This window comes from Mastigoproctus giganteus, chromosome 6 (genome assembly GCF_048544385.1).
Source record: "Mastigoproctus giganteus isolate SK-2022 chromosome 6, ASM4854438v1, whole genome shotgun sequence".
Classification (NCBI taxonomy): Eukaryota; Metazoa; Arthropoda; class Arachnida; order Uropygi; family Thelyphonidae; genus Mastigoproctus; species Mastigoproctus giganteus.
In genome coordinates this window covers 146827326-146846079 of record NC_143580.1, presented here as the reverse complement: position 1 = coordinate 146846079, position 18754 = coordinate 146827326, and the positions used below count along the sequence as shown (strand labels likewise).

Genomic DNA, 18754 nt, shown 5'->3' with positions numbered 1-18754 from the left:
AGTGTTAAAAGATTGCATCATTCAGGTTTTCACTGCATGGGAAAAAAATGCCCAGAACATTTTCAACTGTTGTTGAAAATATAAGATGACTGACTGAGGTGTCTAATGTTCCAATGTTGCTTAATGGAGTAGACTGTGAGGTGTAAATGTTGCTATGTAACAGAATAATCAACCTCTGAGTTTAATGTGGGAACACCACAAAGGCATCACTACACACACACACCATGCAAAAATAGCCTATGAAGGATGCATTGCAGGTGTAGAAGACTTTCACAGAAGCCTAACGCAAAAACACATTTTCTAGTGAATAAGTTCACTCCATTTTTTGTCTTAAAAATTTGTGCTTAATCATAATTTGTTTCATAAACCAATCCTCTCTTTTTACATGCATCTTCAACATTTCTTATTATAGTAAAATACACATGATGCATTTATGGCTTTTCTTTTAGGCCTCTAACTTCAAATTTACTAATACATACTGTAGTGCCCTAAGGCATAATTTTGATATGCATTAAACTCATGAAGAGAGCAAATGAAGTTTGCAATATGGCAAACTTCATTACTATAACATCTCATATTGTGAAATCATGAGCTCCCTAGCCTTGCACTTTCAAATAAATTCATGCACCTTTTGGATCTCTGATACTATGAGAAAATATTTCACTTCCATGTTGTCTACTCTTACACTCAACAGTGCCTACCTGCCTATTGAAGAGGTAATAAAAATCCCCAAAACAAAGCTGTGTGGGTGGTTATATTATACTGAAAATAAGCTACAGTTTTCTCTATTTGGAAAGTGTTACTTATTCAAAAGGCAGAGATGGATAGATGAAATTCATGAGTTTGTAGGTAGTAAATTGATGGCCAGTGCTCAACACAGAAGGAACTGGAAAGTTGCTGGAGAGGCCTTCATCCTGCACTGGATTGAAAATGGCTGATGATGATGACTTATTCAAAAGTTCAAGGACAGGCAACTAGTTATGAAGGATTTCACATTATGCGATGGCATAAGAAACTGATAATCTCCAAAGTATACTTTTCAAGAACATGAAAAGTAAACATCAAAACAATTTCTGTTGAATTCCATAAACTATTTTTGTCTGATGGAGAAGATGAATAAATTCTTTGGTTTTAAAAGATGAGCAATAATGTATATTTCTTAAAAATATATATGTAATAAAATGTAAATATACTGGTATTAACAATTTTGACAGATAAGATGCATCCAGATTTTAGAAGTTTTGTAAAAATATTTCATTGCATATATTTGAAATATAAATCCACGTAAAGGTATACTTTTTGTGGCTGGAGTGAGAGAGAGAGAAGAGGGACTAAAATGTCTTTCTGCTGCCCTGTTTCATGTTCTTTGTATAATTTAATACCTTAAAATTGAAGCAAACAGTATACAAAGCCCTCTTCTGTCTTGTACTCATTTCATCAGGACTACATTCATGATACATTAAAACTAATGCACTGCACTAAGCAGAAACATGAGCTACTAAGAGATACTTTTCTCTCTGATTTATAGAAGGGATCACCGATTCTCAAACATCAATAAAATGATTATTAATATTAATAATTCAAATTAATACTGATCATGCTGTTTATTGTTGCAGATGTAGACCAGAGTGTGAAGATGTGGGGTGGGATATCATTGTCTCATACTGAAAGTACTGCAGTAAAACTATTTTTTAATGTCAGTCGCACCATCACCGTTCACCAGATTGTTGCCTGCCACAAAGAAGCTCTGTTTTATTGTCAAGTCCTGCTGACTACTTTTATAAGTTATGCAGGTTGGGAAACATTGCTGTAGGCAGCCAAGGCTAGAAGAGTTTAAAAATTCATTTCAACTACATACATACCGAACTATTAAAGGCAGCCTAAATTTCAGTGCCATAGTCATAATGGATTTTGAATTTTTTTGTGGCAGAGTATGGGCTGTTTACTCATTGTCATGCATGCTAACCAATGGATCATGGCTAGCCCAAACATTTTCATACTGAAATCCAGATTATAATTTTTGGCAATAAAAGTGTTAATTTAACTTTATATTCATTCCTGATTTTACATTATTTTTGCCTCCTACATCAGTAGATGTGCAGCTAACAAGAACTGTGCCTGGTACACATGTACAGGGTTGTAATTAGGTAGTATGAATCAGAGCTGTAATACTCAATACAGGGTTGTAATATATTTTTTGAACCATAAGAAGCAGAGGAATTTTAGGCAGCATTTCATAGAGAAAAGTGCCTTATGGCCTGGCAAATACGATATTCGTGTTTTTCAAGATTACAATTTTGTACTCAGTGTATAAGTTTACCTTAAAATTTTAGGGTTTTTGTGTTTAAAAGGACTTGTATGCCAGAATTATGGTATGTCTGCTTTGATGCTAGGAATGCAAAGGACGGATGTAAAATGGAGGACAGGAAGTAAGCCATTCACTCCAGTAAGTCCTGATTTCCACTTTTCAGCACTGTGGAAGAATCAGCATATGGAGAAACTCATACAAATCACTCTGTTGTTCAGAGCTTTTACTGTCAGAACATCTAGTTGTTCTGACAGTAAAAGCTGCTGGAGGAGGTATAATGATTTGGCACATGTTTTTGTGGCATAACCTTGGACTCCTGATCCCACAGGAGGGCAAAATGATCATCAAAGCATATTATCTGAATATTGTTAATGATCAGTTATACCAGGTAATGTTCCATTGTAACTCTACGGACACGGATACTTCAAGATGAAATTGCAACTATCTGCCTCTTCAAGTGTGTGAAAGATAAATAACACTAAAAAATTTAAAGCATCTCTTCTGGTCAGCCTAATCCTTGGATCTCAATCCCATCAAGCACCTGTGGCACAAACTGGAAAAGAGTTTATCAACACAATCCTCTGTCCACATCAACTAAGGAATTGAGGTAGTTTTTTTACAGACAGTCCAATATTCTTTATATCATCACTTTTCAACATCTCGGCTCCTTTCCATGTTGTGTTGGAGCAACAGCATTCCAACACGCTGTGAGCTTATGGCTCTAATAAAGTGGCTTTATAAATTAAAAAAAAAAAAAAAAAAAAAATTCTAGACTTCATAAGTCATTCTGAGCGAGAGAACTGTGGCTTATTCTTCCTTAGCCCTATGTGAGTAATAATGGTACTCTTTAAATGACACTGAAAATGTCATTCTTGTTAGAAAAGAAAGGTTTGATATATTATATCAAGAAGAAATCTTCAGTGGGGTTCAGCGACTACTTTGGCATTTAGTTTCTTTTGATACAAGTTATAAATGAATTATTTTGGCATATACCAAATTTAGAGTACTGGTAACACATGATCATTGTCTTGTGAATCACTGTTTTCAGTTTCTTCTTTATTCTTCTTCCACTTCTTGGCAAGTTCCAGAAGTTCGATATGTGGTTGAGCTGCTTCATCAGTTGGGAAAATATAATCATAATATTCTTCCCAGCGAGCATTAGACTGGAAAAAAAATAATAATAAATAAATAAAAATAATAATAATAAATATATAGATATAACATAACAGAAGTAAATATTAAGTGGGGTTAAAGGAGTGGATGCAAAAAATGCTAAGGAATAGCAAGGAGGTCTGTATACAAGCAGTAAGGCAAGATGTCATATATGGATATCACTTAGGTAAAAAGGTAGAGGCAAAATGAATTAGTCATGTAACGTGGAGTAGTAGGAATTGAAATGGTCTGGCAAACAAAAATTAGAGGAATATAGTATAGAAGGAACCATCTATTCCTTCTTTTGACTACTCTAATAGCTCAAGAGGTAAAAGTATACTATACAGGTTACTTGGGTATACTGGGGTTCAAAGTCCTATTCCAATAGATAGGCTCTGAATAGAAGCAGTCAGGGAAGCAAAATCACTAAAATAAATAAATATATAGAATAAAAAAAAGTAAATTTCATGAATTATATATTTAAAAAGATAGAAATTTCAAAACAAAAACACCAATGTGTTTTTGTTTTGAAACTACCCACAGTTGTTTGTTTGGTTTTTAGGAGCATTAACAACTAAGGCCATATTGCTCCGGGAATATGCGGTGGTCATTCCCTGACCTTTCCGCATCCTCCGTATTTGGTGACAAGCTCGAACCCCGGTTTAATCAAGAAGCGTGTGCTATGCACTGTTGCTCCTTCCCACCTGGCTACGGAGGTGCCACCACTACTACCCACAGAGCTTATAATATGATTATCAGCTTCCTATAGAAAATGCACCAAGAACACTGAATAATTATAATAGCATAATATGATTATGATTTCTAATACTATAATATGATTATAGTATTAGAAATAACAGTTAAATATTGGTAGTGGAGATGGTTATAACTTTGATATTACACGGTAATGAATGGAATAAATGTTGAAAACATATTACTATGTGGCAGGCAATGATTTTGGATTTTCAGAATGAAAAATCATCAATGGTTTTAGCTTATATCAGGCTACATTTCCTCTAAAAATGTAGGGTGACATGATCTTTGAATGCCTTAAATCCTGGCAGTATATTAGCTTCTTTGTAGACGTACATACGTTCATGCATTTGTTTCCAAAATAAGCTTGTTTCATCCATATTGAATATCCTCCCTCTTCAATGATATGATTAAACTCACTTTCACATTATGCAAATTGTAATGTCTTCTAAACCCATTGAACCATCCACGACTTGCGACAAATGTTTCTTTTTAGTCATCTCCTGCACGTAATTTTAAAGTTTTAAAATTTTGCTTTAGCCTGAATAGCTAATAAGCTCGGGGACACACTTCCGAGTTTGGTCCTCTATCTATATAACTAATAACTTTTCCATCTCACGAATAGGCCCAGTTCTTTTTTTCGTTGTTACTGTTGAATTTATAAGCACTGACGCTTTTACTGCTTCACAAATTCTGCCTCTGTCCTTCATGATGGTGGATACAGTGAAGTGAGATAAGGTGAAGTCATGAGCCAGTTCCATTAGATTTACCTTTTTCATGTGCTATTATTTTCAGCTTTGTCTCTAAGCTAATTGTCTTTCTCTTCTTCTTGACAGGAGATGGTGACTCAATTTTACATTTGCTAGCCATATTAATTGAAGGGTGGTTTAGTTCCCAAGATAACAAAAAGATTGGGAATCACACAGTGATAACATCATGCTTACTAGCTTTGAAGAACAGAGAGAGACTGAGTCATAATGAGAGTAGCTAGGCTTAATGACGCCATGCTAAGCATGGGATGCCGCAATTGTCATTAACAAGTGCAGCTTATTGTTAGGACTAATTCTATTTTTTTTGTAATTTTTTTAATTTCTAATATATATGCAATGTCGAGACTACGAATGATTGAAAGTCAGGAGGGGGGGGTATCTGAACACACTGAAGCTACTAGAATGTTATGAAAAAACACCATACGTGGTAGATGACTTTCATCAACCGGTGAAATACCACCACTTTGCTTATTGGAGGCTTGAAGTGGTGAAACCCATGTTTAGTCTCTAGAGCAAAGTTTCGGGCATCCCCTTGCCCCATACTTCTCTTTCAACCCATGCACAGTACTAAATACTATAGGTTTTGATACCTTTCATGTTTGGGGTATTTATAAAAAAAAAAAAAAAAATACTATTAAACTGAAGATATTAAATGTTGCAATACTGTATTTTACTACGTTTACCAGTTGTGCAGAGCAGGCAGAAGAGCTTGAAAATTTGCTGTGTTGCAAATTTTGATTTGAGTTGGTGACTCAATTTTATGTTTGCTAGCCATATTAACTGAAGGGTAGTTTGGTTCCGGAGTTAACAAAAAAGATTGGGAATCACAGAGTGATAATATCACATTCACTTTGAAGAACAGGGAGAGACTGAGTCATACCTCTTCCGAGTCCAAATTTTATTTATAACAATGACCCTGCTGTTGAGACTTGGATGTCAAGAGTTAGCATTAGCAGAGGCATACAATGCAAGAAAGCAAGTTTATGCAGCATCAGCTTAGGTTGTTATAAAGCTAAGCATAACATGAAATAATTTGTTACATTTCAAGTTTACTTCTGCAGAAGTTCTTAACAAGTTTTTTACAAGTAGCCTCTGTTGTGATCTGAGCACCTAGTTCATTTCCTCTTTCTGTCTATATAGTAAACAGAGGTTGCCCACAAGAACTCTTGAGGTTGGTAGAAGTGTTATCTTTGTTCCTTTTTTTTATAACCCTTACGGCTTCATCCAAGACATTATCAAAGACCCTTGTATGTAACCTCCTCATTAAGAACATACTTTTGTATTCTCAACAATATTAGATGAAGGTACAAATGCATATTCTTACAAAGACTGGAGTTCTGTAAGTAAACTAAATGCTGTCATCTCTTTATAAGACAGCTCAACTAGAGGACATTTAAATCAAAGAAGGTTGGCTTAACAGGTGCATAAATTTGCCTTTGGTCAGAAAGTAGCCGATTGAAGGAATAAATTCAAAGGACTGGGAATATTATTAGAAAAGATGAGCAAATGAAGTGGAAAAATTATTTTTAGTTTCACTAATATATTTTGCCTGATGCTGTATAAGCTTTGCTTGTTTACATTATTTTGCCAATACTAATATTAATTGCTCTTCTAATGCTGCTCCTCCAGTTTTATTTTCCCAAGATTGAAGTTTCCTTGGTGGTTTTAACAATCACAACTCCATCCGGATTCTGAAGCTTTTGCTATTACTGATGATGTTACACAACTTGTTCATTTACCTACTAAGATACCAGACTGTCCTGAAGACACAACCTCACTTGATGTTTTCCAAAATAACTCATACCTAACACTCTTGATGTGTTCCTTGATAACCTTTCACGGTACAGATAATTATGTCCAGTAACCCATATGAGAATTTAGTGATGGTCGCTTCTTCAACAGAGCCTCAATCTCATGGCCAATTTCAGCCTCCTGTTATATGGCATTATGTATGTGATTTCTATTATGCTTCTTTTTTTTTTTTGGTCGGATTAATATTTTAATTTTCTGGTAGTTTGGTAGGAGGTGATTTACCAAGATTGTCAATACAAGAGTTCACAAAAAAGTAAGATGTCATTAAGTAGGCTTTATCTTTAGCTGAGGATGGAACAGAACACAGAGGTGGGAGTATAGATGGACAGAAGTAGTGAACAAGCCAACTGCTTCTTTTTGAGACCTTCTGTATACACAGAACAAATGCAACTTACATTAGAATTTTAAATTTTACATATTTGACCCCTTGTTATGAAAAATAAATTTGTGGAAAGTGAATGACTAATAAAAGGTAAATAAAAAAAAAATAAAAAAAAGTCCTATAGGAAATTACGCAGATTTTATTAAAACCACAACTACAAAAGAGAGAAAATAATATAAACAAACTTGAAAGTATATTATGTAATGATATTTATCTTTAAATACTGAAAACCCTTAAAATTTTGCATTGATTTGGATTAAAACATTTGACAAAGATCTTTGACCCGGAACATGAAATATTAATATTCCGACTTTTAATGACAAAAGAAACCATCCTAATGGATAGAAAGAAAGTTAGCAGATGTAAGCTCACCCAAAACATGACAGTTTCTCTTTGAAATACAATCTTCAGATGGCAAGAAGTAATGTCACAGTTTAATTTATTCCCACGAAAGGCAAAAAAAGGAATGTAAGACGGTCTTCCTCATATAAACTAGTAGGTTAGGGGCAGAAAATCATTAGAAATTAAGAAAAAAAAAAAGTATTTGGAGTAGTTTTTTTCACTCGAAAATTCCCCTGGTCCACAACTACCCATCCTCTAGTCAAAGTCCTGAATAAACGAACGAATTCGGTTATTACTGGGGGGGGGGCATTAAATTTTACTCTAATTACTACACTTAAACCTTTTAAGTCCCACTCTTCTGATATATGGCTATTAATGCAACAATTTGTTGACCTAATTGCTAAATTTTTCTGGTTTCCATTATAAAATTTGTTAGCTGTCTATCCAATATTAACATATTATAAAGGAATATGTCCACTTTCTAAGTAAAGTGCAAATAATTTAGTATTAATAGTTGCACACAATAAAAGAAAGCAAGCTTACAGAGCAATGCAAAAAAAGAAATTCACCTATACATCCACTCCAGTAGTTTGACTAGTTCTTCCCTCAATTTATTCAAACTATCCACCCCCAACAACGAAGATGGGAGCTTGTTCAAGCACCTGTTGGCTGAAGGAAAACTTCTGAAAATCTATTCTGCAACCATCATTCCTCAATTTGAATTTATGCTCCCTCATCTAAGTCTGAGCAAGAGGAAGAATCCCATCAGCATGAAGTATGGTTAAGCCATTCAAAGCCTTAAACACCTTAATCAGATCACCTCTCAGATGCCAAAGATCTCAAGATGCTGCGATTTGCAGAACTGAAGCCTTCAGCCAACAGGCTAATTTCCGACAAAAGTTGAGCACGAATTCGAATGCACACGTATAAATATGACAGTTGGAATGCAAATTCTTGTATATGTGTGCAGCTCATGCGGCAGCAAAGCTGAATTTTGTTCATCTTTCGCTCTCACTCTCTGCCGTCGCACATTACATCGTTTTCTCAAATAAAAAAACTTTCCAGGCTTTAAGGTTTCCAAAGACCGAATGACAATGATGGTCGGCGGGAATGCAGCTGGTGACTGCAAGTTAAAACCTCTCTTAATTTATCGCTCCGAAAACCCAAGAGTTTTAAAAAATATATCTAAAATTAGCTTACCAGTGATTTGGAAGTCAAATCATAAAGCTTGGGTGACAACTTCCGTTTTTGAGGACTGGTTTGGGCACCTCTTCATACCCGAAGTCAAACGTTATTGCAAGTCTAAACAGATTCCATTTAAATTGATCCTTCTTATTAACAATGCACCCAGTCACCCTCCTGCCACCCTAATTAATTTCGACCAACGTGTGAAAGTTGTGTTTTTGCCTCCAAACACAACCAGCTTGCTTCAACCGATGGACCAGGGAGTCATCAAAACATTCAAGGCCTACTACACAAGGCATTCATTTGCACGTCTGAATGAAGCTATGAGAAAAAAATAGTGAGATATCTGTTAAAGACTTTTGGAAACAATTCAATGTTTTAGATGCTGTAAGAATCATTGAAGAATCTTGGGATGAAATTCACAAAAAAACATTGAATGGTGTCTGGAAGAAACTCTGTCCATTTTTTTTCAAAAACGAGACGAAAACAATGCCAGAAACTGATCATGTCGCTCATATGATAGAGTTCGCTCTTAGAGATTTGCCACAAAAAAACGTATTAATCCAACAAACCAATCGAATCATAAACCAAGCTATCCCCTCAATATCAAAACGACATAGAGAAGAAGCAAAAGCTTTACACACACTTAGACAAAACCGAGATATCATTATTCAAAAGGCCGACAAAGGCGATACAGTAGTTATTCTAAATAAAGGAGACTATATAAATAAATTATACACCACCATTTCAGACATATGAAGAAGTAGCACCATCAGAGTTCAACAGCTTAGTTAACAAATATAACATTGCTCACTACCTATAGGAAAGATGACCACATCACTATGGCCCAGCTCAAACAAATTAAAGCCCACACATGCAATATCCCAAACTTATTCGGCCAAGTAAAATTGCACAAAACAGGATACCCAATACGACCCATCGTGTCATATAAGAATTCAGCTTTTGCCTCCCTAGCCATGTTCATCTACCCTATTCTAAAACCACTCCGAGAACTCCTAACATATAATATAAAAAACTACGATGCTTTATTCATGAACCTCAAAGATCTCCATATCAAGGAGGATATGAAGTTATATTCACTCGATGTGACTTCACTATACACTAACGTAAATGTACCCTACGCATTAGACATAGTCTGGGCCTACTTAAACGATGATAAAACAAAAATTAATAACACCAGACTCCCCAAAGACAGAATATTCGAACTAACAAAACTATTAGTAAATGCAAATTACATTCTATTCCAAGAAAAAATATACAGACAGATTTTTGGCCTCCCAATGGGCTTAAACATTAGCGGACTCATTGCCGAACTATACTTAGACAAATTAGAAAAGATCCATCTTGATCCATTTATACCACAGATCACATATTACGGAAGATATCTGGACGACATCCTAATCATCATAGACCATTTGACCATAAACAATATTCTACAGGTTTTTAATAACATCCATCAGAGACTAAAATTTGAATTAGAAACTGAAGCAGAATCCCACTCCATAAATTTCCTTAATTTTACCATACACAGATTAGACCAAAAACTAAATTTCAGCATATATAGAAAACCCACTAATAAAGGGATGCTTCTACACTTCCACAGTTACCACCCCCAACCATACAAAAAATCGGTCATGCTGAACCAATTTCAAAATGCCTATAAATATTCTTCCACCCAGATTTCTCTAACCACTGAAATAAATGAACTAACTAGAAGATTCTCAAATAGGGGTTACCCTCTAACCTATATAAACAAAGTCAAAACAATAGCCAGTGATAAAATAAATAACAACAACCTCGCAACAAACATAGAAAAAAAATCCGACAAGACCAAAAAAATATATTTCATCACCATCCCATATATCGAGCACTGGTACAATAAACTTAACCAAATATGCAAGGGAACCGACATGATAATCATAGCAAAACCCATGAACAAACTATACACATTCTTCAGAAATCAGCCTTCAAACACCACATTCCAATCACAGCATGACCTCGTATACAGTATACCATGCAAAAATTGTGATGCTGTCTACGTAGGATCCACCATGGGAGTGGCACAGCTTCGAGCAAAACAACACGAAGCTTCGGTTGTGGGCGGGTCGTTCAAATGCATCGGAACTTTCGTTCCACGCAATAAATGAACGACATACATTCGGCTTTACTGAAACAAAAATTATAAATATTCAACACTACTACAAACTACTCATTGCAGAAACCTTAGAGATGAAACTACATGAAACTTCAATCAATATCCGTAGGCCATTCCTATTGTCCGACGATTGGTCACTTATACGCATGCATGAAGAACAAATACTACAGCATAAGGAAAGAAAAAAAGTTTCGGATTAATTGTGAGTAACTCTCTTCCTGTGAACATGATGCCCCGAAAAGTTTTAGTCCAACTTAAGGAATGTAGAGAATAACCCCCAACCCCTACCCCCCACCCAATTATTAGACCCCTAAATTTAACTCAAAATTCCAGCCACAGGACCAAAAAGAACAATCGATCCTTAATTATTAACCCGTTTAGACCTCCAAAATCCAAAGTTTATGACAATGTTTTGCAAAATTGATATTGCCTTCCCCATGAATTATTAGCGAGTTGGACAAGGAGAGTTGGAAAAGAAGCTTCCTATATCAAAAAATAAAGGTAAGCCCTGTTGATTCATAATGATAAATGATTGAGAAATGTGGCAGAGAAAAATGCATGGGTGCATTCTTTTCAGCCAAAAAACAGAGTATATGGGTAGCAGTAATCCCAGAGTAACGTAAACACAGTTTATACATTACTCTGGGATTACTGCTACCCATGTAAAGTACCTTGCATTTGTCAACGTTAAACTTCAATTGTCATTTCTTAGCTCTTCTGCCTACTTCTAGATCTTCTTCTTGGAGCAACATACCTTCATTAACCACCCTGCCAACCTTTGTATCATCTGCAAACTGAGATAATAAGCCTGATATACTCTCATCCCTCATCAATATTATCAGAGGCATATGATGCAAGAAAGCAAGCTTATATAGCATCAGCAAAGGGGGAAAAAAAACCCTTCCCATTTCACCCACCCATTCACTCAAAATGCTTGTCTAGTTCTACCTAGAACTTACAAATTTCCACACATCTATTTTACAATTGTCTTTTTAAATTTCAATTCATGTCCCCTCAAGTGAGTAATCTGACCAAAAGAGGAAAGATCCCATCAGGCATTGGGCTTGCTCAAACCATTCAAGGCCTTACACACTGCACTTAGATCACCTCGCACCCTGCCTAGTCACCAGATGCTACAATTTGCAGAACTTTAGCCTTTCTTGGTAACAGCAACCCTTTTTTTCCAAACACCAATCTTGTTACCCTTTTCTGTACTCATTCCAGCAACTCTACGTCCTTCCTAAAATGAGACCTCCAGACCTGTATGCAGTACTCAAGGTGTGGCCTGACCATTGCCTAATACAAGGGGACAATCACCTCCTTATCTGCCAGCAAAATTCCTGTATATCATTGACAAGACACCATGAGCTACTGTTGCAGCATGTCTGCACTGCTCAGAAAACTCCATATCTAACTGCACAATTACCCCCAAGGTCCTTTTCATTTTCCACTACCCCGAGTGTAGTACCACACAGTTGGTACATTGCTCTGGGGGGTTACTGCTACCCATATACAGTACTTTACATTTGTCAATGTCAAACATTGATACATCTCAGCCCATCTGCTCAATTTTTCTAGACCTGTTGCAGTTTTTTTTTTTTTTTTTTTTTTTTTTTTTTGGTAGTTGTTGGCGCATCGGCTTCTGTGGCCATAATGCACCTCCCAAGGTTTTTTTTTTTTTTTTTTTTTTTTTTGCAGTACTTTCATGCAAGCCTGAGGCGGGATTCGAACCCGCAACCTTTGGGTACTTTACCCACCCGGCTAGCCCGGTTGGCAAATGTTGCAGTTGTGTACTGTCATTAACAACCCTGCCAACTTTCATGTCATCTGCAAACTTGGACATTATCCCTGATACACCTTTATCAATATCATTGATAAATACAGAAAACAACAAGGGGCCCCAAAACCAAATCCTGAGGGACTTCATTAATAACATTAGTCTACAAAGAGCAGTGTCCATTGATTACCACTCTGTCTTTTCCCACTCAACCATCCCTTTATACCACAATGCTCCAATTTGTACAGCAGTCTTTTATTTGCAACAGTATCAAACAGAAGCTTTCCTGAAATCCAAGAATATGATGTGAAAATTATTTTTGATTTCAGTTCCTTTGTGACAACATCATAGTATCAAATAAATTTGGTCAGACAAGATTTCCCCTTTAAAAAACCCATGCTATGTCTGAACTGTAAATGCAGTCTTCTCTAGATGATTTTGCATTACTTCTTTAACCAGTGACTCCATTATTTTCCAGGGACAGAAGTTAAACTAACATGTCTGTAATTACTTGTCACCCTTTGTGAATTCGGGACACACCTGAAAATCTCAAGTCCATGGGACCTCCCCTGATTCCAACGAAGCTTCACATTTATGGCTAAGGGTTTTTTCAGATGGATTACTAAATTTCTTAATATGTACTACATTTAACGAGCTCTTAGCTCGTTAGAACAGTGCCCGTGGAAGTATCTGTAGAAGAGGCAGGCAGCAGAAACAGTATGTCTATGAGAAAGTGAGTGGAAAGACTCTTTTAGAGATGAATCATTAATTAACCTAACTGCCCTCTTCTGAATGGAATCAAGAAGCCTGAGAGAGGTTTTGGAGGCATCACCCCAGATGTGGGAAAAATATTCCATGGCAGGGTGAATTTGCGATTTATACAGAGTGAGCAGCTGTTTGGAAGAAAAGTAATGCCGAAAGAGAAAAGCAAGTTTTTTAGATGCAGAGGAAGCAATATTTGTAATGTGTTTGTGCCAAGAGAGATTAGAAGTCAGGGTAATCCCCAAAAGATATATATCATTTTGCCTAGAAAACGGAGTGTCACTAAAGATAAGCATAGGAGCAGAAGAATCCTTTTTGCGAGATATAAGACAAGATTGAGTTTTAGAAGGGTTGAAATCAACTAAGTTGTCTTTGCCACACTAAAGAATTACCTGAAGATCAACATTTAAGGAATTGGTAGCAGATTTTCGAGAAGTTGAAACTGATTGAGCAGGACAAGGTTTCTCAAAATGGAAAGTGGAATGCAATATGCTATCATTGGCAAAACTATGGATAGGATTTCCAGTCAATGGAAGAAGGTCATTAATATACAATAGAAAAAGAGTGGGGGAAAGAACTGAACCTTGAGGGACACCGGCATTAGTGGAGAAGTTAGAAGACAGAGAGCCATCTACCATCACCCTCAGTGAGCGATCAGAGAGAAAACTGGATAATCAATTACTAAAAACAGTTGGCAAACCATAAGATGAAAGCTTGAAGCCTTTGAGATGTCAAGAGCAACTACTTGTGTTTCACCGAACCTTTCCATTGAATTAGTCCATAAATGGGTAACATAAGCAAAAATATCACCAGTGGATCGACACTGATGGAATCCATACCGACGATCGTTGATCAGATGGAAGGTTTCTAGGTAGTTTAAGAGTTGGTGGTTAATTGATTTCTCCATTACTTTAGAAAGAAAGGGTAGAAGTAATTGCAATGGGACGATAACTGGATGGGAGGGATTTGTCATCCTTTTTAGGAACTGGCTGGATATGAGCATATTTCCAAGCAGAAGGAAAAACGCCTTTGGAATAAGAAAGTGAAAAAAGGCCGCAAAGAACGGGAGTAAGTTCAGAAGCACAGGTTTTGAGAACAAGTGGAGAAATACCATCAGGACTTGGAGCTTTCTTAGCATCAAGATTCGCCATAATCCTTTTGACGGAAGACCACAGGAGGCATGGAATGGAGCATGTTGGGAATGGTGAGAGATGTTTTACCAAGATCATTAATACATGAGTTGGAAGAAAAATGGGATGCTAGCAGGTCTGCTTTATCCTTGGCTGAAGTGGCAACAGAACCATCTGGTCTGGACAGAGGTGGGAGCAGAGATGGGCAAAAGTTGTGGCCAATAGCTTTGGCAAGAGACCAGAATGCTCGGCTACCATTAGGGCAAGAAGCAAGTTTTCTACTCTTAGCCTGTTCAAACTCTAGTTTGGACTGATTAATAACTGCTTTACAATTGTTGCGAGCTTTGGTGTAGGCAGAAAATGAAACTGAAGAATTAGAAACAAGCCAATTACGATATGCAACATTCTTCTCTTGAACAGCCTTAGCACATTTATCGGAAAACCAAGGTTTAGATAAAGGACGAGATTTTAAAGTGGAGTGTGAGATAAAGGATTCCATTCCTGCAAGAATAATTTCACTGACACGATCTGAGCAAATGTTGACATCAGAAGTTTTGAAACAGTAATCCGACCAAGGAAAAGAAGAAAAGAAGTCTCGCAGGTCATCCCATTTTGCATTCTTGTAATGTGAAACAACAAGAGGTTGGGAATAGCCATGAGATAAAGGTTCTATTGGAGAAGAGACAATCACCAAGTTTTGATCTGAAGTGCCTAAAGGACCTCTCACTTCAACTGTGTAATTAGAAGGGTTGTTTGTGAGAAAAAGATCAAGCGTATTGGCTGTATGATTAGGATTGTCCGGTATTCTTGCAGGTAAAGGAACAATCTGTGCAAGGTCATTAGTAAATGCAAAAGCCTCAGTGTCTCGTCCTGCTGGCTCGGTGTGACTAGAAAACGGAAGCCAGCTGGAGTTGTGAACATTAAAATCACCAAGGTAAATTACCTCACTGTTAGGAAAGTTGGACTGGAGAAAGTCAAAGAGCTCCAAGTGATTAATGGAGTTGTGAAAACGGTAGAGACAACAGATGAATTTGACACAATGAGGTAGAGAGATTTTAAGCCAGAGAAGATCAAAGAGATGAGATTCCAAATTGCCAAGTCTCTGACAGGGAATATCAGAACAGACATATGCACAAGTACCACCTTTGAGGCGAAAGGAATCATACAGCGAATAATTTGGGCATCTGAGATGAGCAGTAGTTGAATCATCTGAGATTCTGTCAGAAACAGTACATAGGGTTTGGCAGACTGCAAGTGGAAATGGACATCGTTGAGATTAGAATTGAGACCATGTATATTTGTGAAATGAATTAGGAAGTGTTTGGGAGGTTTAGATCTTTTCACAGATAAGCTTGCTCCATTAGTTTGACAATTCTTGGTGTATTCAATAGTAAGAAAAAGTGGGTGGGACATGCTGTATGATGTAATGAAATTTTTGGATATGGCATACACGTGGTAAGAATATACTCAGATCCTTGACATAATGTGGCCTCGACAATGCTCCCCGCATACACACTACTCGGACTCCCTCCAGTCACCATCTGGCAGAGTAGAGGTAGCAAGATTATATATAGCTGATCCGGAAGCCTCCTAGAGAGTTACCAATAGGTTCGGTGCGGTGTACTAACTAACGGCCGGCCTGCAAACACCGTTTTAGAGCTGTAACATTGGATCTCGCCACGACGTTCATCATAACCTCAAAAGTCATCAATCATACTGCATGATGGAAGAAATAGGGAAGGGTTGACCGGAACGTAGCTCTAGAGACTAAACATGGGTTCCACCAGTTCAAGCCTCCAATAAGCAAAGTGGTGGTATTTCACTGGTTGATAAGAGTAATCTACCACCTAGTCCTGCCTGGTAACATAGAGGGGCAGCGTTCCTCCATGTGGGTGAGCGCCACACCTCAACCACTGCTTACGTTGGTTCACACCTGGGTGGTGACCCACCATGTACTTGTGCATGGACATTATACCCAGGATTACTAACATTCCCAGCATCGTGAAGGTGCAAGCAGAGGATTTGGCTGTCACAGACTGTCTGGACTTCGCCAAAATTGGGTCCACTTGACTGGAGTGTCACCCGAATATCAGTTCCATCAGCGTTTTAGACTCCCAGGTAGCAAGTACAGCTTGACTGGCATATCTGAGAGAATGTCTGTGACAACCTCAAGGACCAAAGTCTTCTGCTATTTGAATTATGCCTTCTCTGCTATTTATAAGTACACCATCGCTTTTCTTCAGTTTCAGTATCATTTGTCTTTCTGTATTACTGCTCATGGCTGCTCATTTAAGTCCTTTGTTTTCCCTTAATGCTTGTTCTACTTTTCTTGTGTTAAATCTTCTTATGTCCTCACTGAGCCTCTTTCTAATGGCTTTGCATAACTCAGTACACTCAATTTTCTCCTTGTCAGTGTTTATCTTGCTCTTTATTTGTCGCCTTCGGTTCATCATAAAAAGTGTTTCTTGACTAATTTTTTCTTCTTTGGATTTCTTTTTACCAATAGGTTTCTTGGGCTTTATCACTTTCAGAAAGTTGTAATATTCATCGTAAATATCTTGGTCCTGCAGAAGCTCAAACGTTTTCTTACGTTCCAGTACACACTGCTCTTTCTCCTCTTCTGTTATCTCAAAGACCTTAATATTGTTTACTTGAGTCAGTTTTTATCTTTCCTTTATCAAGTGTGCATCTTACCATTCTGTGATCACTTCCAATGTTTACCTTATTCAGGACAATAACATTATTCATGATATATCTTCTGTTAGTGAGGATGAAGTTGATTTTAGCATTAGTAGAGGCATTTGATGCAAGAAAGCAAGCTTATGCGGCATCAGCCAAAAAAAAAAAAAAAAAACCCACTTCCACTTCACCCCTCTGTTCGTTCAAAATACCTGTCAGCTGAGCCTTAAAACTTATTTAGGCTATCAACTTCCACTACAAGGGATGGAAGTCTGTTCCACCAACCAACCACCCGCTGGCTAAAGGCAAATTTCCGCACGTCTATCCTACATCTGTCTTTCCTCAATTTGAATTTATGCCCTCTCAGGTGATTCTTCTGAGCTAGAGAAAGAATCCCATCAGCATTGAGCATGCTCAAACCATTCAAGGCTTTATACACCTCTATCAGATCACCTCGCTGGTGCCTTGTCTCCAGACACTGTAATTTGCAAAACTTAAGCCTTTCTTCGTAAGAGCACCCCTTTGTTCCATTCACTAATCTTGTTGCCCTTCTCTGTACTCGTTCCAGCAGATCTACATCCTTCTTGAAATGAGGCCTCCAGACCTGTATACAGTACTCTAGGTGTGGCCTGACCATTGCCTTATACAAGGGAATAAATCACTTCCTTATCCCTGCTGAAAAATTCCTGTATATCATTGACAATACTCCATGAGCTACTCTTGCAGCCCATCTGCACTGCTCAGAGAACTTCATATCTGCCTGCACAACCACCCCCCAAGTCCCTTTCATTCTCTACCACTGTCAGTGTAGTACCACAGAATTGATACGTTGCTCTGGGGTTGCTGTTTCCCATGTGTAGCACTTTACATTTGTCAATGTTAAACTTCATTTGCCACCTCTCAGCCCATCTGCTCAACCTTTCCAGATCCTGTTGCAGTAGCACAGTGTCAGTAGTGTCTTTGACAACCCTGCCAACCTTTGTATCGTCTGCAAACTTGGACATTAAGCTTGATATACCATCATCAATATCATTTATAAACACAGAAAACAATAATGGACCCAACACTGAGCCCTGAGGGACTCCACTAATAACATTAGTCCACGATGAGCAGTGTCCATTGATTACCACTCTCTGTCTTCTCCCCCTCAACCAGCCCTTTATCCATAGCAGCAATTTGCCTCCAATGTCACACTGCTCCAATTTGTGTAGCAGTCTTCCTGAAGTCTTGTCTAAATGATCCTGCAGTGCTTCTTTAACCAGTGCCTCCATTAATTTTCCTGGAACAGAAGTTAAGCTCACAGGTCTATAATTACTTGTGTCAGCCTTTGATCCTCCTTTGTGAATTGGGGTCACATTTGCACATTTGCACATTTGCAGTCTATGGGTACCTCCCCTGAGTCCAAGGAAGCTCTCATAATTATGGCTAAGGGTTTGCTTACTTCCTTTGCTGCCTCCTTTAATATAACTGGATAGATCCCATCCCCCCCGGGTGCCTTTCTTGTGTTTATCTTCAACAGTTTCTCC

The 18754-nt window shown here is 37.5% G+C and overlaps 1 protein-coding gene across 1 annotated transcript in view; it reads right to left on the bottom strand.

Moving 5' to 3' along the window:
• Nucleotides 1-3306: 3306 nt before the first annotated feature.
• The window catches only part of LOC150084642 (crooked neck-like protein 1), a 211774-nt gene continuing 196326 nt past the window's right edge, over nt 3307-18754 (bottom strand). Inside the window, 1 exon segment of the mRNA XM_090376310.1 lies at nt 3307-3471. Within this exon segment, the coding sequence (XP_090232436.1) occupies nt 3307-3471 (165 nt within the window).